At 38.1% G+C, this 26225-nt stretch overlaps 1 protein-coding gene across 2 annotated transcripts in view; it reads right to left on the bottom strand.

Annotated features, from left to right (window-relative positions):
* ltbp2 (latent transforming growth factor beta binding protein 2) overlaps nt 1–26225 on the bottom strand; it is a 127637-nt gene that overhangs the window by 48273 nt on the left and 53139 nt on the right. For both annotated transcript variants that reach the window (XM_015394094.1, XM_015394093.1), the window contains exons 7-11: nt 25670–25953; nt 21154–21256; nt 8849–8923; nt 2124–2246; nt 1868–2032 (exon numbers count right to left, since the gene is read on the bottom strand). In XM_015394094.1, the coding sequence (XP_015249580.1) occupies nt 1868–2032; nt 2124–2246; nt 8849–8923; nt 21154–21256; nt 25670–25953 (750 nt within the window). The remainder of the gene's footprint in view (nt 1–1867; nt 2033–2123; nt 2247–8848; nt 8924–21153; nt 21257–25669; nt 25954–26225) is intronic.

Genomic DNA, 26225 nt, shown 5'->3' on the forward strand with positions numbered 1-26225 from the left:
CCTAAAACATTGATGGGAAAATGGGCTACCTCTGCACCACCACTCTGGCAGAAAGCGCTGTGGAGCCCTTTAACTGTGCGTGCAGCACCAAATCTGTATTTGAAGCAGTCACAGTGGAAGAAAACCCCAAACAACATGGATACCGTAATAATACCTAATCAATATTTTCAGATGAAAATATACAGCACTTGCTGTTTTATCTCATCATTTAATTTTGATAGCTGGGGAAAATATGGCAATATATAGTGATACTGCAATATCGTGATAATATCGTATCGTACCATAGTATCGCAACATGTATCGAAGCGCAACACTCATGCCAATACTCACCTCTAGTTCAGGCAATTTCATTTCTCTACATTAAATACTTAAGGATCCAGACTTTTTATAATCTCTAAGAGTTGCCTCAATCAATTATTTCCTGACTGTATGCCAACTTTTCAATTCACAAGTCTTTGGTTATTACTAACTGATTTACTACTGATCTTAGGCTAGGTTCACTCTGCAGGTCTTAATGCTCAATTCCGATTTTTGTAGCCTTAGTTGCCAGAGTTTTTAATAAATCTTTTGGAGATTTTTCTTTTAATTTAATATTCGTTTTGTAATGTTTGTATGTAATTACTTGAGCCAATGTGCCGTGCTTTAATCTAAATTTCTTCATTGTAGCTCTGTAGTATGACCAGGTTTGCCTGCTTGAAGGTGAATCTTTGCATTAGTCTGAGTGTTTCGTTACCTCTAGGTTATAGGAGATTTAAGAAAGATTGTGGTAAAATCTGCACTTTAAGACATACACACAACGATGTTTCTGAAGCTAGTAGTGTATCATATAACAGTTATTGACGCTTGAACAGAGCAGGTTTAGAGGCGGGAGAGTAAGTGGCTAATGAGGGATTTGGCGAGCAAGATTAAAGACAGCAGACTGCACCTCTTTGTTTCTGAGCCCAAAATGCTCCAGCAATGGTGAATCCATTAGAAGAGAGAAAACCTGTGTCCCCTACCTGACCTACACTGGTAACTCTGCGCCAGAGGGATAGAATCTGGAATAGAAATATGAGCGATGACAGATATGTGGTCCATGTAAATACAGGAAATGTGGATATGATAGGCTAGTGGCTGATGATGTTAAAAAGGAGGGAAATGAGTGTATAAGTGATGAGGATCCACATCTGAAGTGTAGAGTAAACTTAAAAGATCTCCTTATACTAGTTCCAGTGCTTTGCTCTGAGCATGGCTTTAACATCTTGTCCAGCCATGCAGAGACACCACCTACAATCATCCAGCAACTATATACAGCACGGAGGTCTTTGAGTAGGATCTCATCTAGAAAAATCCCCAGAAATCACTTGGCAGCATAGAGGCTTCATAAAACCAATTCAGTTTCTCTCAGAGACTTTGAAGATTAGATCTGAAAGAAGGAGAAGATGACAACTACTTGCCATGTTTCACTTGGCAGTCAGTGAATTTTCTGCTGTGCATCTTTGCTTTCCGAACATTAGCGGGGTTTCTCTCTAAGGGCTGGAGCGATAACACATGGCTGACTTTCACCATTATGCAGCCTCCAAAATATGAAAACTGTTATGTATTTGGTCATTTTCCACTCTAAACACATCTAGTTATTTTGAAATACTTTGCATGCCTGGCAGACAGGAGAATGGTGACTGAGAGATAAATATTATTTGCTTGTGCTCTACTGACCATTGCTCTCTATCTGATAGTATTACATGTAAAGTTTCATATCTGCAAAAACATTAAAACCTGCAAAATGTTTCTTGGCTGGGAGAGTAAAAAAAAAAAGAAAAAAAAAAAGAAGAGGCATATTTTTTAGACAGCACAAAGACATGCAACAGAATTTTAAAGAAAACATCACCTGAACCAGGCAAAGGACACCGCTCACATCCATCACCCCAGGCCTTGCCAACGCGGCTGCAGCAGCATATCTGCTTGGTTATGTGATTAACAAGAGGCAGAGAGCAGATTCCAGATGAGACCGATCGGTAGCATGAGGCCCTGCGGTCAGACACTGCCTTGTCAGCTGAAGGGAAGTCAGAAGATCTATTATATTCTCATAATTGACATTTTTTGGGGGGCATTTTAAATCAAGGATGAAATCAAGTATTACTCACAGACGCAGTGGCTCCTGGCGGCATCTAACATAAAACCTGGTTTACATGTGCACCTGTAGCTTCCTCTGGTGTTGAGACATTCAGCATTCTTACATATCCCTGGTAACAGGCACTCATTGATGTCTGCAAAAAAGCAAAAAAACACATTTCGTCAGACGTCAAACAGAGAGAACCTTCTAATTCTGGAAAAACCATGAAGTCATTTCTGAACTTGAGCTGAACTTCCTGAATAAACTTTATACATCAAATCTAGTGCAATGTACTTCCCGGGGAGTACACAAAGCTTTCGTGCATGCATGTCGGCAGACATGATGAAAGTCAAGGAAATGCACTCATTGGGCAGGCATTAAAACATTTGCAATAGATCTTGAGGCTGTTGAGAGCTGACGAAACTTGGAAACATCAAGGTTGTAAAGTTGTTTAAAACCAACAAGATGAGATGATGAGGGAGAAACATGCATGATAAATTTAGATTTTTTCTTACCCTGTTAAACATATTTGAGTTTTCATTAAAACCCAAAGACCATCCCTAAATGTGTGAAAACATGTCTTTCTTAAAGGCTCAAACCAAGGGTTTATTTCTGTGCATTGATAATGAACAAGGATACAAAGATAATGTAAAAAAAAAAAAAAAAAACATATAAAAAACAGTGCCTGATAACAGCACAACAGGATAATTAACATTAGGCAGCTATGGTTGAGACAACCAGCTAGTTTTACAATTGTGGGATGAAAAGAGAAAAGTTGGTTTTCCATCTTTTTTTTCTCCACACTTGTTTAGACAGCCAGAGGTAACACAACCTTCTTTAATGGCCATGGTATCACAGTTGATAAGCCAGGGAACAGGCTTTCAGGAGGGAGTACAACATTCAATCTTAGAAATAGCAAAACCAACTGTGAGGCAATATGGTATAAATGGTAAACTTTTCCCACTGCAGATACACAATTTTAAATATCTCTCCTTTAGGGTGTCTAATAATCAATCAGCACCTGCAGTGATCAGTCTGTCAAGCCTCCAAAGTTCCCTGATGACACCACTCACATCGGACTTATCTCTGATGGTGACTAGTCCTCCTACAGGTGGGAGGTGAACCATCTGGTGACCTGGTGCAGGGAGAACAACTTGGAGCTCAACGCTCTAAAAACCGTGGAGTTGGTTGTGGACTTCAGGAAGAACTCCCAATTGACACTGTGGAGTCATTTCAGCTTCCTGGAAACGATCATCTCACAGGACCTAAAGTCGGGGCTGAACAGACCCCACTTCCTCACCGCCTAAGCCGCCTAAGCCGTATCTAGACCCACAGCATATACATACAGATCACGCTCAAAATTGAGCATAAATCTAAAATGTCTGCGTCAATCTCAGTGCGACACACTGCTGCGGGGAGTATAACCTGCCCTTAAGGCGTGCAGGGAAGATTGTGGCTGATCCCTCGCACCCAAACCACAAACTATTTCAGACACGTCCCTCTGGCAGGAGGCTGCAGTCTATCAGGACCAAAACCTCACACCACAAGAACAGTTTCTTCCCATCTGCTACCAGTCTTAATAACAAGACCCAGGGACCCCCTGTGGGACTCACACTGCCTCTCTCTCTGCCCCGTTCAGGACCTACAAGCTACACCAATGTAGCATCTCCAGACCTCCTGCATTACATTAACACACAGTCTACCGTGTATATAGTATATATCTATATACTATATATTGTATATAATATATTGTATGTTTTATATTGAATATAGCTATAGATTCTGTACTGTCTGTGCCATCAACACCAAGTGAAATTCCTTGTAAGTAAAAACCCACTTGGCAATATATTTGATTCTGAATCAGATTCCTGATCTCTAGTTTTATAGGATTAAGTTAAAATTAAAGGAGGGGTTCACCTATTCTGGAGTCAGTAAACCAAACATAAATCCTGTTAGTGTGTAAGGCAGGAGAACAGGGGACATATTTAAGGTGCTTAGTCATGCAATCCCACTGGGACCAGGCAAAGTTTGTTGTTCTGCCGTGTTAAACAAAGACTATATCATTAGGTCTTTTCCCATTGCTTTGATGACTGGAACCCGACAGCCCGCCACCACAGATTTTCCCCAATTCTAATTAATCTGCTCTTGTTTGCTTGTTTTGCTTCCTGTTGGAAAAAGTGAGCTTATAAGGGATTTGAAGCTGATAAATTCTGAGGAATGAGCAAATCCAAAGGTCACAATGCTCCTTTTGTTTCTTATGGTTTCTTCTTTTCTATGTCTGCTTCCTTTTTACATGTTTTTATCTCTTCAACGAAGCCCAAGCTTTGAACTTAAGCCTGAGCCATTTTTTTGTTTTATCACAGTGTAAACACACATGCCTGTATTGACATAAGCTATTAATTTGACTGAGCCCAAGATTGAGCACATGCTATGAAGACAATCAGGTGGACCCCTGATGGAACTCCCTACATCTACAGACTTCTGGTCCGTGTTGTGAGAAAAGGTGCTGGAGTGACTTTAAGTTTAAGAAGCATCTGATCAGTGTACAGGTCAGAATTCGTCACATGGGGTCTTTAATGCGCCATTCGGCCTGGTCCCAGATTAGCGTTATTGTTACAGTCTACTGCTGAGATGATTAAGATTGAAACTGACTTTCATGACAACCTGTCATGACCAGCACTAATCTCAAGATCTGTTTTGAGTTCACGCTTGGTTGCTCGTGCTGGGTGTAGGTAGCCTTTAACATGATTGTTTTTACAGTCTAATTGCAAGGAAAAAGGCACGTTCACCAAGTGTCAAACAGTTTCTGTGACCTTACCTCATCTTGCCTTTTCTTGACTTGAAAAGTAAAGTTCATGTAGTTACTTGTGAAATTGTTCATGAAGTGTCAAAAAAAAATCAGCGAAATCTAACCTCTCTTTCCAGTATGCATCAGCTGTAATCAGGGTTCCTAAACTTAGTTCAGAGATGACTTTCTTCAGACTTTTCTAGGTTGCGTTTGTCAGAATTCTCAGGTTAATAGCCTAAGAGTCTATTTCAAAATACGAATGAAAAGGTCCATTACAACATTATGCAAAATATGTTTAGAGAAGCTTTAAAAACCTTGATCCTGCACAGAGTCAAAGGAAGGCAGAACAAAAAGAATGGAGTAAAAGAAGAGCTGCAAAACACAAAGAAAGAAGAAAGGAGGGAGATCATGTAGAAAGGGTTGAAAAAATGAAGAACTTACGCAACAAAGAAAGGAATTAATTATTAAAGGCAAAATAGGAAGGTGAAAAGGAAGTAAAGATAGCTGAACATAGGGATGGAAAGGTTGATAGAAAAAAGGGCTATAACACATAAGGAAGGGAACAGCAGAAGGAAGCCAGAAAGGAGGAAGAAAAGAAAAGAAAGAAAGAACTGCCAGGCTTCAAATGAAAAAAAAGAAAGAAAGAAAAATACAAAGGACTAAAGGGGGGATAATAGAAAGCAAGGAGGGGCAATTAGTTAGGAAATAACAATTTTAAATCCAAATATTTTCTGTACTCATTTTTGTTATTTTCATTCAGAAATTCCAAACGTAGAAATCAAATGTGGTACTTTTTTGTTTTTTAAACTACATAGGTCCCTTATGTAACAGAGAAAGTTGGCTTCATTCAGACTTCAAAGCTTCAAACTAGACCAAACAACATGGTCTAAAAATGGAATCTATTTAAGGATGTCAACAGTGGTTTACAAACACACATTGTTAAGAAACATAACAGGCAAATTAATATTGATCCGTCAGGGAGTAGTTAGGATGATGAATGTCAAATGTGAGTGTTTTAAATTTGCTGTTAGCTTTTATTTAGATAATTCAAGATGTCAAAAGAATTATGCAAGACTCCCATCAACTATTCTTTGAAGTGGTATATGAGTAACACGACCTTCTACCAGTGCAAGTTTACCACCCACAACAGAGCTTGCTCATGCATTTCTGTTGGCCTTTCATCTAACAAGCACAGCTACACATGGACCATTCAGCTAGATGAGTTTCTCCAAAGCAGCATCTAAAGATAAGGAATAATTCAGAGCACTCACTGAGTCATTGAAGGGAGTCTTTCACACTCTGGGGAGGATATCAATAACTGCATTATTTACATAAATACAGTTCTTTAAAAAAGTTTTTATATCCCAGCTGCTCCTCAAGATTTTTTTTAAGCTACAACCAGAAGTTGAAATATTTTTATTGGGCTTTTATTTAACACAAGCATAACAGGGGAGTCACAATGGTGTTAATTAAATCCAATCATAATGTATTGCATTAACATATGCTGAAAAACACATTGAATATATTACTAAAATGGTTAAAAATAGCTGTTGTGAAGTGCTCTGGAATAATAAACTCCATGATTGCTTTTTCCTCTCTGTTCTGAGTCCCTTTAGGAACACCCTCCCTAGGGACAACGTAAGTCGAATCTTTTAGCGTGTTTGGCCATTCAGCATCGAGCAGCTAATTTCATGACCCGCCTTTGGCCCGCCCCTGCTCCAAATCTGTCACTTCCTCAGTGGAATTGACAGATTTTTTTTTTTATGTTACCTATTTCTCACTGGTTGCTTCAATGCACAGAGGCTCAAACCTCAAAAGGGATTTCATATATACTGTAGAGACTAACAGGGCGCTTCCTGCTCCTCCAAAGTGGCTCAACAGCTGAATAATGCGCAACACACTCATGAAATCAAACGCATTATAGTGCAAATTTCATTCAATTTATTGACTATATTTAAGAAATTTTAACCAATTACTTTATGAAATTGACAGGTGGAGATTTAGCCTCCCTAGTAATCAATGACAAATTTAATCAACTGTTTAAATAGTTTCATAGAAAATCACTTCAAAGGTAGTTAGGGAACAATAGTGGAAAAAATCTGGAAGAAGTTACACCTAATGTATGTTACCTTTAACAAACCATCCCCATTGCGATACATGGCCATGGAAGCATCATGCTGAGGGCATCCTTTTCTGCATCAGAAACAGTGAAGCTTGCTCAAGTTTTTTGTGCTCTGTCTTCTCAAACTTTTCGTTTGTGGCAGATGGCTGCTCCAACTCAGCCAGGTTTTCTTAAATGCTATTTTCCTGTCTCTTGCCTCTAAGTAATGCCCAATGTGAGGGACTTCTTTGTAGTTAATGCAATAGATTTTTTGTTTGCTGTTTGTACGTCCAGCAGGAGTAACTTCTACAAGTCAGTGACTTAATAATTAAGTTAACTGGACAACAGATAAAGGTAAATACAGTAAAATATCAGAAGATACAAAAGCGTTAGGATTAAGTTGCAGTTTCACCCCCAGCAAGAAACAAACCCTCAAGATAAAGCCAGAGCAATACATTTAGATGGAAGCATATCTAGTCATAGTCCAGACCTAGGTTATATAAAGGAAGATCTGCTGCTGTTCATAGATACTATCCATCCATATCTAGTTATTTTTCCAGATAAAACTATTGGATAATTCTAGTCTCTAGGTGGGCAAAGCAAGTTAAACCACAACCCAAAAAACTGAACCTGCATTTGCAGCAAAAAGTGGTGAAAAAAAAAGAAAACTCCAATATAGGTTACAAGTTTGAGGTTAAAACGAGAAAAAAAGTGAAAAAAGCTTAAGATGCATGAATACTTTTGCAAGCCTTTTAACAGCAGTAGATGAGATCTATTATGAGACAAGCATTGCTCTTTTCCAATAAAAAACACAACAAGCAGCTGAAAATAGAAGCCACACTTGGGCACGCTGGACGCCGTTCTGAAAGTAATGAAAACCTCCCACAAGAAGCACATTTTTTGTCCTTTTGGCTGCTGGAGAGAGATGTGAAACTAGGACTCAATGGAACAGCAACAGCTACACAGTATGCAGACTTTAAAGCAGTGCAGTAAATATTATGGGCAACTGCCATTTATGGGTTGTTTCTAACAGAATGAATGAGTGACTGGAAAGGGAGAAAGCTTGAAACAATCATAAAAGAAAATTTTAGAAAATGTATTGGCTAGAGATTGTTTTACTGGAAAATAAAAGTGTACTTCTATAATGAAGCCTTTGCTATGTGGGATAATGTTCATATGCTCAGCATATCAAAGAAAACACCACAAAATCTGTGCAGATCAGGAAGTATGTTGAACCTACTGAACCAGATGGTGAGATCTGTCATGGAGGTGTCCAAATCTGCCCACTGAACCATTATGTTATTATACTCCATAGGCTTCAGTAAGCACTGCCTCTTGGATTATGACACTGTTAATCAAGTCAATGGCAAGACTCTAAGCAGACTGTTTTTTGTTATTTCAAGTATCAACATCACTCTTGTCAGCCTTGAACCTAGATTAAAAATCAGCATTCTTTTCCTTGATTTGCAGTCAATGCTTATTTACTAAAGCCATGAACCAAGAGGAATGCACTGAATACTGTAAAATGAGACACACTACAGAGCAGACATTGTGTTTTTGCTTGTTAGATCATAAACCCTGATAATAATTTGATGTCATGCTGCTGTGAGATAGAACTATCTGCGTGTGATGTTTGAAGCTTTTTGGAAAGAAGGATGGCTTTGCTGGTTTTCTAGTGTTGGAATATCTACAAGCCGTAGATCAACTAAATGCAGGAAACACTAAAAGGATCACAAATACTCTCCCTTCGCTGCATGTCGATTGAAACAAAGATCAGATTAGATAAGAACTCTGATCTAATGTTGCTATTGTCCTGCTACAAATAGGCAGTGGATTAAAAGAATAACCTTTTAATTGTTTGACTTACCTTGACAGTGGGTGACATTCATCCTTTTAAACCCTTGGGGACATTCAACTTGACCATTCGCAATTACTGCATATGCTGCAAACAAGAAAAAAAGAAATTACTTAACAGTAAAAGCAAAGAGAAAATTCAAAAAAGCAGAAAAAAATGCTTCAGAAAATGAGCTCACAACCAGCATTTCAGAAATGTTCACATCCTTTTATTTTGACTAAATGATTGTATGTCTTCACTAAATAAAACGCATTGAAATAATGTAATAGATCTTATGGGATGGAACAACAAAAAGTGTTACATTATTATAAGATAGAAAAAGAAAGGGATAAAGGATAATAAAGATTTCTTTTTCCAAATGTTTTATTCCCTTTGAATCTACTATTAGTGGATAAAAAAGTGCAACACTTGAATTAAGTAATGGTGAATCCCAGTAAAGCACAAATACCACTAGTCTACAGCCTCTTTAGCTCAGTATGGCAAAAATGTTAAAAAAATTTACGTTTTTGGACATCAATGTAGCTACATTTATTTGATTACCCTGATTCAGGGCTGAAACAATTAATTGGATTAATCGCTTATTGAAATAATCCTCAACTAGTTTAGCAATCAATTATTCTGTAACTGGAGTATAGAGACCGTAAAACGTGCCTTTAGCTGATATTTTGGCCCACTTAAAGCAGTTATTATACCAAACAAAATAATAAATAAAAAATATATAAATATTTTGCATTTAAGATAAAAAAAAAAAAAGAAAACTGACAATATGCTGTATCAAGAACTCATAAAGTGGAAAAGTTTAGTTTAATGATGTAAAGACTTCTTTAAGGAACCTTTGGCTATCCAATTATTAATCGATTAATACAGTAGGAAAAATGATTGACAGATTAATCGATTTGCAAAATAATCATTAGTTGCAGCCCTAGCCTGATTGAATAGGTATAAATGTCATGGTTGGGGAGGGGTGGCAGGGGGGGCCATATCCAATTATCCTGTCCCAGGCCAGACCAAGGCTGTAAGCTGACCTGGGTTTAAGCACACTTACAAGGCAAAGCCTGAAAGAAAGAAAAATTAGAGGTAACTGAAGCAGGCCCTTGAGAGACTCCTTGGGGAACTATATAAAAAAAAAATATTCTCATTTGAATAAGCATATTTTTGCTATTGCCAGAGCAGAACAGATCAAATGGTGTGTGTCTTGCAGATTTGTGCCTGTATTTGCCTCGATGCAGTTGAACGGTCGATGTCAAAGACCTGAATACATGCAGTCATGGCTGGCATGACAAGCAGTCATGCCTCAAAAAAAGAATTTATTTAAATAATAGAAAGGTTGGTGTAACTGTTACATGGTCAAAACATAATCTGTTCTGCAGCAGGAGTGTGTATGTGTCTGCAAGTTTGACTAGGACGGAGACATGGAGGTGTAAGTGTGCAGTTTTTTGCCTGTGCAGAAACAGAATAGCAGTCGTAGCTGAACCTTTTGTCGTATACACAGAGACAACGGGTTTTTCAGCATTTTATGATGAAAGATCCACCCCATGATTTCTACGAGCAGAATGTGCACATGCATGAAGAGAGATGAAAAGAAGGATGACATATTGTTGGTATGACAGGACATTTTATTTTTACAGTATTGTGCGTTCATATAACAGTCGCAAAATTAGAGGGCTTAAAGTTAGTCAGATTGTCTTATCATTTACCTGGGATTAATACTTCCTATGTAAAAACAAGTTCAAAGATCAGCAAATTAAGTTGAAACCATTAAAAAAAAAAACTTTTCCAGCAGGACAATGATATATAACACAAAACTAAAACCAACATTTTATGATTTGGTAGAGTGTATTTTCATATATTACAAAAGCAAAGTCAAAGTTAAGATGAGATATAATTCTAAATTTGTGGCAGGACTTGAAAAGCGATATTCATAGACTCTCAACACACTACAGTTTCCTAGAATTCTGTTTCTGGAAAGTCTGGAAAAAAAATGTATAGCACTTTCTGGCTTAGATTATTTTACTACACCAATCTAAATAAATACACAATATCTGGAAAGCAAGCCAAAATATTTTTTGATTTCCACATTGTGAATGTCAAAAAATAGATATATATCTATAATCCAGACTTGTATACTGCCAACTGTATGTTTGCCTTTCAGTCCCTTTTTTTTTTCTGCCTGCAACATGCGGTTTTATGTTGGACATGTCATGTGGTTTTCTTATTGAAGGGCTTTTCTCCCTCACATTCCTGCCTTCCTGAAAGCCCACCCTTATGATACACCACACCCACCCATGACAGACTGGACCAAGCAATACATTGCTTTGAATCTGCAGCCAGGGCAACGAATTTGTGAAAACAAATGTGACACATGCCATTTACTAAAGGATCTTTGCTTTACCAGCAAAAACTATGCAAACCTTCCCCTGTGGACTGTTTCATGAGACAGTGTTTGTGAATGAAAGGTGGATTCGAATGATGTAAAGGGCCATCTGGATCCCTAACAGGTCCGGACACGATGACACCTGTTCTTTCACTATGTCACAATTAAGCAACACTGTTTACAGCAAACAGTCTGTGCTTGTTGAGCAAAATAACAACCTGCAAACGATTGTGTTTAATTTTGGCTCAGGTAACTGGAATGTCTGGTACATGAAAAGTTTTTTTTTGGGACTAGGGTCCTGGAAGTTGTATTATGGTCCCGCTGTTACCCAGTCGACCAAGCAGGCTCAGTGTACCTGAGGAATGACGGAGCAGAAGTGGGTCAGGATGAAGGAGGCAGTCTCAGAGGTGGGGGCAGATGTGTCAAAGTAATGCATCTCGTCCTGTACGTCCATCCCCTCATCTTCCCCAACACCCTCATAATCCTACTCAGAGGATTCAGAGTAATTAGTTGTTGTGTTGGAGCGATGGGCATGTCTTCCTGCAGCGACGGGATCAGGGAAACTCAGACCTGAGTGACAGAAAGTTGCATGTGCCAAGGGAAGCCCAGTAGGGGAGACCGCGGTGTCTCAATAAAGCTTATTAGCTGGCAGGAAAAGATCTCTGTAGTCAGTGAGAACTTAAATGTTTTAAAAGAAACAAGTAGTAAAAAAAAAAAATACAAACGCCTCATGTTTCCTGAGAATTATTTCCCATATATCGCTTGGCTGACAGAGCTCACCATTTCCTGATGTGTGCCCTAAAAGTGGCTGTTACTGGAGTCCAGTTGGGTTGATATTTATTGTTCCCTGGGGGCAATTTGTTTGTAAAGTGTCAAAAACCAGCTGCTGAACTTCAGCACACAGATGCTTTCAATGACCGGACTTCAAACTGGCTCCCTTTATTGTTTTCAAACAACATGGGTCCTTTTTTTCTTGCAGACACAGGTACTTGAAAGCAAATATTCTAAAACATTTAAAATAAAGTATTTAAAAAGTAGTGGCCTCAAATTATGCCATTCTGACATACTTGAACTTTGCCTTCCTAGGTTAGCTCTGTTGCTATAAAAAAGAAGACAAATATCTTCCATTGAACCTGCATGAATCGCTTAATCTTTTTCTATCAGGAAGTCCTCATTTTAACATGTAGAGACGGACAGAAAGGACCCATGCAGATGAAACAGTGAAAAGATTATGCCTAAAATTAAACTGCCATATATTAAACTGCCAAGTTTCTGACATCTCCAGGAGTAAACGGAATCGAAGGAAATAGGAAAAATTATATCCAAAAAGTAACATTTGCATGGACCAAATGCCTTGTTGATATCAGTGTTCAGAGCAGAATGGGAAGACTGATTAGAAATGATAGAATGACAAATATAGCTCAAATGATTACTTTTACAGCCTAGGCAAGTAGAATTGCATGAAGAATGTGTCCAATGTTAAATAAAACAAAGTAACAGACTAAGGAACGTAGGTTCCCCAGATTTGAACAATATTAATTTGCAAATAGATTTGCCAGCTCTAATGCAGCATTCAGGTGTTATGGTCCAAATATGGTATAAATGACATTACAGTATTTTCCTGTCCTGCTTTGCATCCATAGTTTATGCTGGTCATGGTGGTATAAGAGTGTGGAGGATATTTTCTTTTTGTGTAATATTTGGGTCTTTATGTATCAACTGAGCATTTTTTTAAAGTCATATTCTACTATAGCAGTGCTGCAGCAAGTGTCCATCTCCTAATGAACACAGTGTAATCCATCATCCGAGGGCTACTTCCAGGGTAACACAAAATGTCCAGAAGCTGAAATAATTTCTGACTGGCTTCTTAAACATGAGAATAAATTCTGTATGCTCACATGGCCTCAACCATAAACCGATCTTAATAATGTCTAATCTAACAGAGCTCCATATGAATGTAGTGAAACAGATTTGCATCAGCTGTGAAAAATCTGCAACACCTTTATGATGCTATCATGTCAATGAGAACTCAAATCATAGAATCATTTATTATAATTAATCGTTATATTACATCTCTACTTTAAAGAGTTAAATGTCCTACAGTACATCAAACTTTCTTTTAGCCAACCAAAGGCACCTAGATCCAAAAGAAAATTAAAATGATAAAGTAATGCCTGAACTGTAGAACTAATTGGATATCAACCTCAAAGACAGCAGTTGCCTTCAAAGCGAAGCTGTCTCTCCTAGTCTGGATGTCACCCATTTTATGATGTCACTGTATCACACCACTTCTGAAGGCTGAACCGTCTGAGACCTCTTAAAGGCCAAAAAAAAGAGTTTCAAAATATAGACATTAGCTAAAATGTCTCCTAAAAGAGCCAATGCAGATCAGGGAGGGGATGGTTTATAGACAACAGAACTCAGGAGTATTTATCATCAGATGCATTAATTAAATTAAATGCCACTTTGACATACATGATGATACATGATTCTGATAATGGAATAGTATTATAACAGAATTAAATGCTAAAACAACTTGTTCTTGGATGACATAGGTCCCTTAACGCTGTTCCCAAAGGAAGAGAAGGTTTGGTAAGAAGTTGCCTGGTGTCATGATGGACTCAGACCAGAACCTTCAGAGGCACATCAAGGCAATTACTAAGTCATTGATTTATCAGCTGAAGAACATATCCAGGATAAATGAACTAATGTCCAATCGGTGTCTAGAAACACTCATTCATGCATTTATCTTAAGTAGAACTGATTACTGAATCAGTGTCTTTATAGGTCTGCTTAAACAGTCCATCAGACAACTGCAACTGATCCAAAATGCTGCTCCCTGTGTTCTCACTAAAACTAAGAAAGTAGAGCAACTCAGCCCAGTTCCGAACTCCTTCCACTGGCTCCTTGTAGCTCAGAGAATAGACTTTAAAATTCTTCTGTAAGTCTATAAATCACTGACTGGACCAGAACCTCAACAGGTAACAAATCTGTTGTCAGTGTATCAACATCCCAGACCACTCAGTTCTTCTAGTTCAAGCCTACACTGTACACCTAGAACTAGAAACAAACATGGAGAAGCAGTTCCTATGCCGAACTTATCTGGAGCAAACTCCCAAAAGACTGTAAAAGTGCTGAAAAACTGAGTTTTTTTAAGTCAAAGTTAAAAGCCCATTTAATTTAGCCTTCGGCTGTTAAAGTTAAACTGCTAACTGAGGTATCATTAGTTTAAGGTTGTGGTCCAATTGTTTTATTTGTTTTACACATGTTTTTTTAATCATTATTTGCTTTTAATATGCTTTTATTGTTCTATTTTTTAAACTTATTACTGTGAAGCACTTTTTGAAATGTCAATGTGCTGAATTGTGCTATACAAAAAAAACTTGCCTAGGCTTGAACAGCTCATCTTTGGCTTTTTTTGCGCTTAGAGGCTCTCAGTCAGCATTTACATCCATTTCTACCATAAAATAATTATCTGTACCCCTGAGTAACACTCCTGGTAAAAAATAATACCACCTGTAGCATAGGTTAAGAACCAGACGTTATTTAGACGTTGTTTTTAGGCTAAATCTGGTCGGGTTGTCATAGTCTTGGTTTAGTCCAGCAACTTTTGTTGAAAATTGGGCTGTATTTGTTCAATCTGATTTTGTACCCCTTTAGTCCAATAATAGATGTTGAACAACCCAGTGTTCAATGTCTGTTCAACGTTTTCACTTTTCAACCAAATGTAGAGCTTTTTTGGAAGTAAATCATGTCGCCTTTTCAAACAGATTTTGCTCGATTATTTGTCCAGGTTTAGTGTCTGAATAAAACAGAGGGACAACTTGGACTTGGGATTAACATTATTTTACAAATAATCTAGACATTTTTTTTAAAGTTTTAATAACTGTGCCATTTCCATGCTTCAATCTATAATTATCTGATTAGAAAATGTAGAGCTGATTAGGCAATGGCTTGCAGGAGTGAGCTCAAGCTGCGCATCATTAGGGTCACCATTGGGCACTGCGGACCCAGACTTGTCTGGTTCCACAGGGAGGACAGACAAAAACCTACCAGTTGTTGTCCATCCATTTAGCCCTATGAAACAAAAGATTTCATCACCCCTAACTAATTTCACATCTCCATTCAATTGTGTCCTGCATTCCATTAGAGAACAATCATTAATATTTGCTTAAATTCTCTGATCTGAACATGTTTTTAAAAAAATGCTTGATTGCCTGAGTTGAGCCAACTTGAATCAGGAAGTCCTTTAAGTTTTGTTTTGATATGAAGATTAATTAGCTCAATAAAAAGCCCTTAAGGGTATTATGAATGAAAAGACAAGTTTAAACACTGAAACAGAATATTTAAGGGAGAAAAACAGCAGACTAAGAAGAAGTGGAATTCAGAGTAATTTGTGTGCCTAAGCCATCCAGAAATCTTTAATAGCTGAATTTATTGAAATCTATCTGTAGACCTCCCAGATGTTAGGCTGCTCCTCTAAGACGATGGAGTGCTCTGGTCCATCAATCAGAGGCCTGAGGGCGCTATGCCAGCTTCTCAGGAGACTTGCTTGCAGACAACCACAGTACTGAGCTTTCTCACTTAAAGTACTGGAAAAATTGAGAAAGAGTGGAAGATGGAAGGAAATGGGATAATTGCCATTCATAGAATACAAACAGGACACCCTCTTCTTAAGGGTAACCTTGTAGGAAAACTGTTAACACCAAAGCTAAGATCTACTTAGAAAACTTCGTAGAAAAGTTTTATGTCCAACAAGCCTCTACAGGATACACTAGTGACATAAAAAAGACAAAGGGCCAAAATAACTCTTGACATAAAGTGAAATGGTTTAGCTTTTTGACAGAGAAGGAAGCTTTTTATATCCAACACATGGATGAAGCATATTACATGCAGTGTGTTTAATTAATTCCTGCTACTGAAGCTAAGGCTCTTCTGTTAGTGCATACACTGAATTAAGATTAAAATCATCTTATTAGAATGGCAATCTAAAATTTACGTAAAGCTGCTTTAGATTGATCATTTAAAAATAACAAATATTGTTTTAATAGTTCACCAACTTACATCACAAAAAATAGCTTTAATTAGCTGAAACACATGTTTTTTTTATTCATTAAGCTATGCATCCTCATCTTTTTTGCTTAGTTTGACGATTTAGACAAAGGCCCTGCTCAGAGGTACCAATGACAGTATGAGCCACATCAAACACATTTGAACCAGACCTGCATTCCTTTATAATCTCCAACTCACTGTGAAATATTAACCACCTGGGATCCTTCCAGGAGAAGGCATGCCACAGTGCATTCTTGTTTCTTAACATAGCTTGGCTCCAATTAAGAAATGGCTTGCAAATTTCCTATCCATCGTCTTCCAACTGGGATTAATTTCTCATCCCAGTTAGGGCTGCTTTACCGTGATTAGCCACGCTGCTTTCCAGCTAATGGCTTCATCATTTTAGCTGTGAAAGAATGATACTAAGACAACATCAGTACATAAAATGCTGTCAGAGATATGTGACATCTCTATCAGATTACAATGAGAAGCTGCGATGGAGTTGTTCCAGCCCATGTGTTCCGTTTCAGAGGCCAAGTAATCCATTTTTTGGATTATTTGGCTGTTAACAACTATTCATGTTTGATCAGAGCTAACAAAATTAGGAAGCACAAGCTGTGGCCTCTCTGTGGAGGTTAGACTGAATGTTTTGGGAATTGATGGAAGATCTTGCAGGGATGAGCTCATGGGGGAAATCTGGAAGTGGTGGTAGTCTGTTGGCCCACTAGAGAACTTTCCGTTTTAAAAATTACACTACCCTGTTATATTGTGAATGGAACTTATAGAAGATAATTTAAATCTTCTTTGAAGTAGAAAAAATGTAATGAACTGTGTGCAGTCTGCATTCAAAGTACGAGTTTGAGTTTGACCAGTACCAACACCTGCTCCAGTAGCTGTGGGAATACTTCGGTCTGTCCAGGATCCAGGTATGAATACAGTGGCAGAGTGATGGATGAGTTTTTGACTAAAAAAAGCTTTATCTTCACTGCACCGTAAAATTGCAAATTTTCCTTTGCTCAATTCTCAGTTCCGTTCCGATCTATCCTCGTGTCAAACATACCTGTCGCTATTCCACTTTGCTCTCATCACCCAATTCGCGCCATTCACATCACTTGATATGTGTCATTTGCCATCACTGCCAAAAAGAACCAAAAGAAGAGTAGAATATGAACTCTTTGACTTGTGGCAACAGATCAAGGAAAAGCTAGGTCCCTTTGGGTGTGGCATTTAATATTTGCCCCAGGGACATCTGATGTAAAGCCTCCCAGAATCGCTGACTTACAGAGTCACAGGGAGGATGCTGCCCATCAGTGACAGATGGAGAAACAAATGGCTTGTGAGACTCCATAAACTGTGAAACATACAGTAAGGGAGAGGTTGCCATTACACTTACAGGAAGTTGGGCTCGGTCAGATTTGGGCCAAAGCAATTTGATGGTACCGCTGGAATTGTTTTATTAGCATCCAAGTCCAATAATCTCTACACCAGTTTCATAAATTGCAATTATACAATGACTTTGGAACTACGTGCAGACCCACTCCACCTCTTCATGTCAGCCAGAAGGATGGCTTTAACTACAGCTTGTTCTGCTTGATCTGGATCTCATTACTGCAGGAATCCTCAGCATGTGACTTTTAAAAGTCCTGGCTCCTGAAGGCTTCGTCTCACAGTGAGAGGGGACAGACTGGCATTCTTGCCTCTGGAATGACCGCTCTCCTCCAAATACACAAACACGCAGTGATTGCCACAACAACATAAATTCCTTGTTCTTTAAGGGTAATAATGTCCAGCTGCATAATAAAATCAACAGTGAAATGCATAAGCAGTGAAGAGATTCAACAAGACTTTAGAGACACACCCGAACTGCAACAGAAGCGAAGAGTTTTAAATAGTGGGTCAAATAAAGCTGGCATAAATACACTGAGTTTATGTTGAGACAAGAAGGAAAGAATAAAAGCCCTGAACTCCATCAATTTGTGCTCAAGCTATCATCTTCTTTCGGTATTAAAAGATGATATGGTGAGCTTAACCTATAGCCAAGTATTATTTTACTGACAACAAAACGCCCAATGGCAGCATTGCCGCTGGGTGAAACCCAATCTAAGACTTTATGGCATAATTATCACATACTCAGTGAGAAACACAAAAGCTTTTGTAAAGCTGTAGGACTCCTCTCTGTGCTAAAAGGTCAGAGCTGAGTAATTCAGAAAGAATATACTAGAGCTTAATGATAAATCCAAAGTCTAAACTGAGAACAATAACAATGAAAGAGAATTGAAAGTATTTATCATGTTGAATCTTTCTCTGAGGCCTTTCGAAGACTGCATGACATCATTTTGACTGCAGATTTTCCTTTCTAACACTCTTTTTATTCTTATTGTGTTTTCCTGCGTGTGACCCCTATCCTACAGCATGCTGCCTCTCCAAAAACAGCCACAAAAAGGAGCAATCAGGCTATTCACTCTTTTTTCACCCCCAAAACATCAAAGGAAAGAGAAGAGGAAAACATCTGGGAGCCAAAAGAGATCACACTGAAGACACAGAAAAAGCAGGAATGAGGCAGGCTGAGGGGGAGCCAAGAAGGAACGGATAGACAACTATTATTGATGGAGGAGACAAAAAGGGTGTGTATCTGCTTTCGATTAAGGTCCACTCAAACATGGCTCACCAGCTGCATATGCGGGCATTGTCATAATATTTTTGAGAAAACTAGGAGATAAATGAATCTGCAATGCAAGGACAAACGGTGAATACAAATTCCATTCAGAGCTGTCAGGACGAGTGGCAGCCCTGGTGTAATATGTGGACAGTTTTGCCACCCACCCAGCCTGCATGTAGCCACCCTGCTGTTTTTTCTCAAACCTACCACAGCTTGGGTTGGAGAGCCCTTAATTTTCTCACTCTTTAAAGGCCACACTGGGTCTTTTTGTTGCCCACAAGACGAGTGGCACGCCTGCCAGGATCTCATCAGTATGCTAAATGGGTTTTTATGTGCATCCAGGGTTTAGTTTTATGGAACTTAAAACCGCTTCATTTTAGCCTCTGGATGCAAGCTTCAAGTATATATCTGTTTAAAGAAGACTGCTTTCTACTAGTGATTATCACAACTGTTCCCCTTTCAATGGTTGTTTATGTTTTTTCAAGGCTATCTGCGGAGTAAGTTTGAGTCAAATCTCAATTATTCAGAGGGGAGGTTAAAATTACATTTTAAACTAAGTCTCAAGTTGTTTTGGCCAAGAGAGAGGAACAAATCCAAATTAATATCTAAATTCTAAGGAACTAAAGTCCAAGTCAAGGTATAATGTACTTGAAGGATAAGTCAAATGAACTCTAAGCCTTTTGAGGCTAAGTTCAAGTATAGTCTCATAACTTTGGGTGCAAGTTTGGGAAGCTCAAGTCTAGTCTCTAGCGTTCAAGGGGGAAATGTACATCCAAGTTGAGTCTCTGGTTTAAGTGTCTCTCTGATTTGGGTCTCAAGTCTTCAAGGTATAAATTTAAGTCATCTTAAATCTTTGTAGGCCATGTCAAAGTGAAGACCTAAATCTTTAATGGCTAGGTCTAAATTATGTCCCAAGTTAAAAATGTACAAAAACAAGTCAACATTCATGTTTTTAAGCAATAAATTAGAATTAAGTTCCTATTCTCTAATGAGAAATTTTAAGTTAGGTACACAGTAAAGTCTTTGGGGCACAACTCTGGGTCTTGACATCCCTGCCCCTTGGACCTGTAGTTCTTAAGTCCATAAAAGGTAAGTCCAAGGCAGGCATGTAACAAGTGCACAGTCTTTAAACAACAAATCTATGCCAAGTCTGTAATCTTGAAGAGAGGTCTCTATTTCTGAATGGGGCAAGACCAATTAAAGTGGATGGAAGGTAGTGCCCAAAACCCAAGATAACATATTATTATCCATTTAAAGAACATTAGCAAAAATGAGGAACACCAGTTAATGGAAAATGAATGAGATAAACAATATCTGCTTTTGTTAAATTTACAGTTCAGAAGTATCTTTGTAAGAATTCTAGCTTTACAGCAAAAACATACAATTGTTGGCTATAATCTTACTTATTCTGAAAATACCTAAAGTCATCTACTACATTTAATACACTCAATTTGAAAGCATTCATGATCTTGGCACTGATGACTGGCTTAATTATTCATTCCATTCACCTGTCTAACTCTGCCCGGTTTCGAATCACTGCTCATCTGACCCACCTGCTCCTGCCTCTATTTAAAGTGCTTGTATCCAGTTATAAATCCAGATTATTCTTGTTCTCTTGAGCCAGGGGTTAGAGGGTATTTAGCATACCTTATTGTTTCTGATTTACGGATCCTGACCTGTTCTGCCTCTCAACCACTGAGCCTGCTATTCCCGTCAGATCTCAGTAGTGAGAGGGTTTTCAGTGTATCTGAGTGTTTCTGATTACTTGATCCTGACCTGTTCTGCCTCTCAATAAGCTATGGTTACTCTGAGGGGACAGTCATTTAATCATTACATTATATTTTTGAGACTCGTTCCAATGGTCTTGTTTCTTGGTCAAGTTTCTAGTCTCTAGAGAGTAAGTTTAGATTTAGTCTGATACTTTCTTTTTGCTGGTTTGGTACAACTTTACCCAATGAATTATTTCATTATGTCTCACTGTATGGGAAGAGGTTATAAATAAAATTAAATAAAATTTATCGAAAACAAACATTGGCAGTTGACCAAATCAATTGGTAATTCCCCCCTACAAGCTATAGGAAGCAACTAGCAAAACAATAATATAAAGAAATCAAAAATAAAGTGAATTGAAAAATATATAAATTGGATATGCATCAGATTTAAACAGGTTATATAACCAAGGTTAAGAAAAAAAATGTGTTCTGTCTGATTGTTTCTAAACTTAAGGATTACCTGGTTTGGTTGGACACTTCTGGCACTTGTTCAGACCCCAGGAGGCACCCACACTTCCACAGCAGTCATCCTGTTTGGTTAGCCCTGGCAGAGGTTTGCCACACTGCAACAACACAAAGCAATGTTTAAATCTGTGAGGCAAGTTCTTAGGATTACAAGTTAGAGTTTGCATAGTTGTTTATCTTTAAAATGTTTTAACAATGGCAAGGCTGTATGCAAAGCTATTTTAGAATGCTTGAAGAAAACATTTCAACAAAGACAGAGTCCAGTTTTGCAAACCTAAATCTTCTATAAACATCTTTGCATGCCTCATTTGGGTCTTTTTCATGATGGTTTTTAGAATTTTAGCTGATACCTATGATCTAATACAGCAGATTCCCATTTGGAAATATGATTTCTCACTGGCAGAAAAAAGGGAAAAACTTTATCCTTATGCATATTTATGCTTCTTTTGTGCCCAGATTCTGCTTCTTTTTTTTAACACTGTGACCATGAGGTCACAATGTTAAAGATAGCATGCAAAAATAGCTGCAAATAGCATTAAAGTAATCAGATGCTCCACTAGCTCTAACATTATCCAACCTCATGAATAGACATCTCTTTTCCAACTGGGTATCAGTACATAGCGTTTGCAGTTTCTATACTTTATCTTGCTTTTACATTATAAAAATGTAATTTTAAAGGTTATTTTAAAGGAATATAGCTAATATGAATCAATCGCATTTGTCAAACTCTCTCAAAACTTAACATGTTGAAGACTGAGGGCACAATTACTAATTAGTGACACATCTTCGCTATGCTCCGCAGGAAAAAGGCTTACATGCCACCTTGTAAAATAAGTTAAAAAGTTAATATGCTTAATGAGTTATAGCAAAACCAAATAGTGGCTAATAATATAGTTATTATCTTTTGACATAGGAAAGCAAAGCAGTTAGGTACTATAGTTATTTATAGATAGACTGTCTGAGCTGGGCCTTAAGGGTTGTGTATTCAGATCACTGTACAATCTTTGAGGTTTTAATTTGAGCTTGTTTAATCCGCAAAATTTTATCATCACAGTGTTGACATATTTGGGTTGGCTACTGCAATTGAGTTTTCCTCATGTCAAAAACGGCACAGTTTGTTTAATGTTTAGGTTTCAGCCAGGCGTGTCAAAAGTACTCACATTCTTTACTTAAATAAAGCTCCTTTATTTAAATAAAAGATTAAAAACAACTACTCATTCTACTTTGAACTTAAGTACAAAAGTAAAATGACGTTTTTGCCTTGAGTGATACAAACTAACTTTCAAAATCTCTTCTATGCACAAAAAACAGCTTAATTTGACTGTTTTGGTCACTGTGTTGGTGAAGAAGAAATTAAATATCAGTCAGAATAATATAGATTTCATTAAACAGAAGTCCAGTATAAGCAGTTAAATCTTTTTCAGAGCTCTGGTATTCATAGCATTTAAGTTGCAAATAGCAGGGTTTAGCTTTGGCATCGGTTTAGTTCCACTTTAGGCAAAATTATTGTAATAATTTAGTAGAATTCAACCAATTTTGCAAAGAAAGTATTTGGTTTTAATGGTTTAACTTTAGTAGGGGTGACAGTGCATCCAAAATCCTGCATCCTTGAATGTAGCTGGTTGTAACCCCAGATCTAGCTCTCTCTATCTTTGTGTCTTTGGGCATGTTCGAATTGCATGCACTGCTGATGGTGGTCGGAGGGTGGCACCTGTGTATGGCAGCCTTCCTTCTTTCAGTGAGCCCCAGGGCAGCTATGGCTACAATGTAACTTCAATGTAACTACCAGGGTGTAAAAGTGTGTGTAAATATATGAATGACTGTAGTGAATGAATGTATTTTTTTGAAGTCCTCTGATTTGACAGTAAAGGCCAAACAGGACCTTTATTCAAGTTCTTCATATTTGTGAAACACATTTAGCAAATTCTACACAAATAAACTATTTGCAACCTAATTTAATTGCTTACTTTCTAACTTTTGTATTAGTCCGGATGATTAAAAGCAAATAATGATCTCTTTGGGTTTTGCTTCAAGTGAGCAAAACATTATCTTATTTAGATTAAAACACTCATCTACATGCTCTCCAGAAGCTTTCAAAACCTTTCCTTGGACAATGGCTGCCTTTACAGTAATTTTCTCCCTTGGCCTGTGCCCATAAGATCTAAATGATAAAAAAGAAAAAACAATCAGAATCAACTTTAATGACCAAGCTCAGGACCACACACAAGGAGCTTGACTTTGGCTTGCATAGCCCTCATTGCAATCAGCAGTTCAAATCACTGTCATGTCCTGAGTTCCTGTTGCAGACAGCAGATCTTAGAGAAGGCAGAAAAACTGTAAGGATAAACCACTTGTCCCCTTTGTACACTGTAGTATCAAAGTTTTAGAGTAATCCAAAATACCAAGTCATGAAAGTTTAAACATTGCATCTTCTCTCAGGTATGAAGAAATTTTTAATTTTACAAAGAGTTCCAGACTTGACATAGTGCTCAGTCAGCTGTTACCAAAACTATTTTTTCACTAGAAGGCTACCTTTCTTTCACTTAGAAGGAATTGTCCATTATATTAGGCTACGTCATTAAAGGTATGAATGAGGATTTTTCTCAGAAATTAGGTGTCCAGATTCATCTAAAATTACTGATGGCTGGCATTCTTGCACTTATGGACCCCTTGCTGTCATGGTCGTGGTTCTGTTGTACTTTACTTTGCTCCTTGTTTTCTAGTTTCATTGGTTTAATTCCTATTTTGTTGTAGTTTCTAGATTTATGTTAGTTCTCAGGTTTTTCTGTTGTTGTCCTCTGTTGCCCTCTTATGTGTTCCTTTCTCCTTGGCTCCCTCATTGTCTCCTCTCACACCTGCTCCTTATCCGCTCGTTAGCCCTGCCTTTGTCTCAGTCAGCTATTTATACTCTCCCTCTGCTGTCACTCCTTGTTGGTTCCTTGTCATTGCTGTCTTCCCATGCTGTTGTTTACCTCCCTTGTCTCTCCCTGGCTCCTCGTGTTTGGTTTCCCCAGTTTCTGTTTGATTTACATTATTAATTGGATTTTTGGATTCCTGCCTTTGTTTTCTGTTTTTTCATCATTAAAACTGCAAGAAATCTCCTCAGCCTCTCTGCCTCTGCATCAGGGTCCTCAAACATCAACCAAACCTTGAAACCCGCCCAAAATTTTTTTTATCCTTAAACTGTATAAAATGGACACTTGTTTGTCAATCAAACATTTTGCGTACGTACCCCCAGTTCGTTATTTACGTAGGCTCCAAGTGTAACTCATAGGCTGTTTGGCTAGTGGTGTGCCATTACGTCGAAGCACGAAAAAGTACTCCAATGCTTGTTTGCTGCTGCGGCTCTTTGAGGCCATTTGTTCACTGTTTTGTGTAAACTTGAGCATCAATGGCTGAAAACAATCCTGATAAACCTAACTGGAAAAGTTGAAAAGAAGAGGCGTTTCCAGCTCAGAGAACTTTTGCGAAGAAGAGGGCACTGATGCATGTGCACCACTCAAAAGTATACAGTGGTTGGACATGTCTTTTACCACAGAATCTTTTTTCCTACCCTCAAGCGTTACGAAACACAGAATTTATAAATTAAATTTTTATTCTCTGATTACAGAACCATATCATTACACCTGCAGGTGGCATGTCAGTATCCAGGCGGCACTGTTTTAATTTGATGTAAAAAAAAAAATGTAATCAATAAGCTCTATGTGAAACTAATCTAATATTGAAATAACATTCTGAAAGGTTCACGAGTATGTTTCCGTTTTAAACTTTGAACAGTTAGACATCCATTCAGTTCACTTCATAACATTGCGCCTTGGCTTTGTTGTTACACAAAATGTGGAATGTTTTGGTTTGGGTCTGTCTGAATTCTTCAAATTAGAGTTTGGCCATAAACTATTTTTATGTTTATATGTTTGTATGAGAGAGATGGAGAGTGCAATGAAGGGCGAGCAGACGGGATCTGGTGATGTACAGTACACGTCTGTGTGTATTAAAAGGACATTTAACAGAATGTTTTGTTACATTGGTTGATGGCAAACTCCAATTAAGCATTTACAACATATGTTTCTGTGACACAGCATTTAGAGCATTTGTGCTCTTGGCTTTTATTGGTCTTTTAATTCATTTAATCCTTTAACCCTTTAATCAATTTCATTGGTCAGTAGAACCTTGATACCCAAACTGCTAAAGATTCTTTCACTTTGTCTTTAATGCCATTTTTGTAAATTAGCGCTGTCTGCCAAGCGCTGAAAGTCGTAGCCTTATATGGAATCATCGGGGCAGTAGCCATGCAGATTTGCAATTCTAATGAACGTGCGCTCACTTATGCGCAGATGGAATGCATCAGGCTTGGGAGGATCATTTAGGCAACTATCTGAAGTTAAGAACATTATTTGAAACTGATGTGGAGCACGCGTAAGAGCCCACAGTAGGAAAAAAAAGTGAGAGAAAGGTATGACAACAATACGTAAATGTTGTTTCTTAATATCCACTGTTACTTATTACAATACCTGTCCATCCACTGTTTCCTGAAAGCATCTTCCAATGTTTCCATTTTGCAGGATAGGAGTCGTACTGTGACCGTTCGAGTGACCATTGCTGAGCGTTAGTCTGCCGTTCTGTTCCTTTGTGTGTTCATGTCCATTTCCAGGCTGGGAGCGCTGTTGGACAGAGTGAGCCCCCTCAGTGATAGCTGGTCTCTGTCCATGCTGGACTCGGGCTACTTGGTGAATGTGGACCTCAGCTTCTGGCGGATGCTGAATGTGGACGTTTACCAAGGATGGGTGGAGAGACACTTGGGACAGAGACATCCAGAGTTTACACAAAACAGCAGATGGTTTACATTTTGAAATATGCAATATTATGAGTCGAGTCATCAACATCTAAAGCATACAAATTGTATTTACATTCTCCAATTTTTAAGCTATCAGCTAACATCGACCACAAAGTTCTTCAACAAATACTTGCTTCATCTGCAAATTATAAGCTCAAGAGTAGACTGAGAACTCCTGTCAGTAAACTACTACACAACAAGGAGAATACAAGAAGTTTAGGATTTTCTGGTTT

This window comes from Cyprinodon variegatus, unplaced genomic scaffold, assembly GCF_000732505.1.
Source record: "Cyprinodon variegatus isolate N-32 unplaced genomic scaffold, C_variegatus-1.0 Scaffold671, whole genome shotgun sequence".
Taxonomy (NCBI): Eukaryota; Metazoa; Chordata; class Actinopteri; order Cyprinodontiformes; family Cyprinodontidae; genus Cyprinodon; species Cyprinodon variegatus.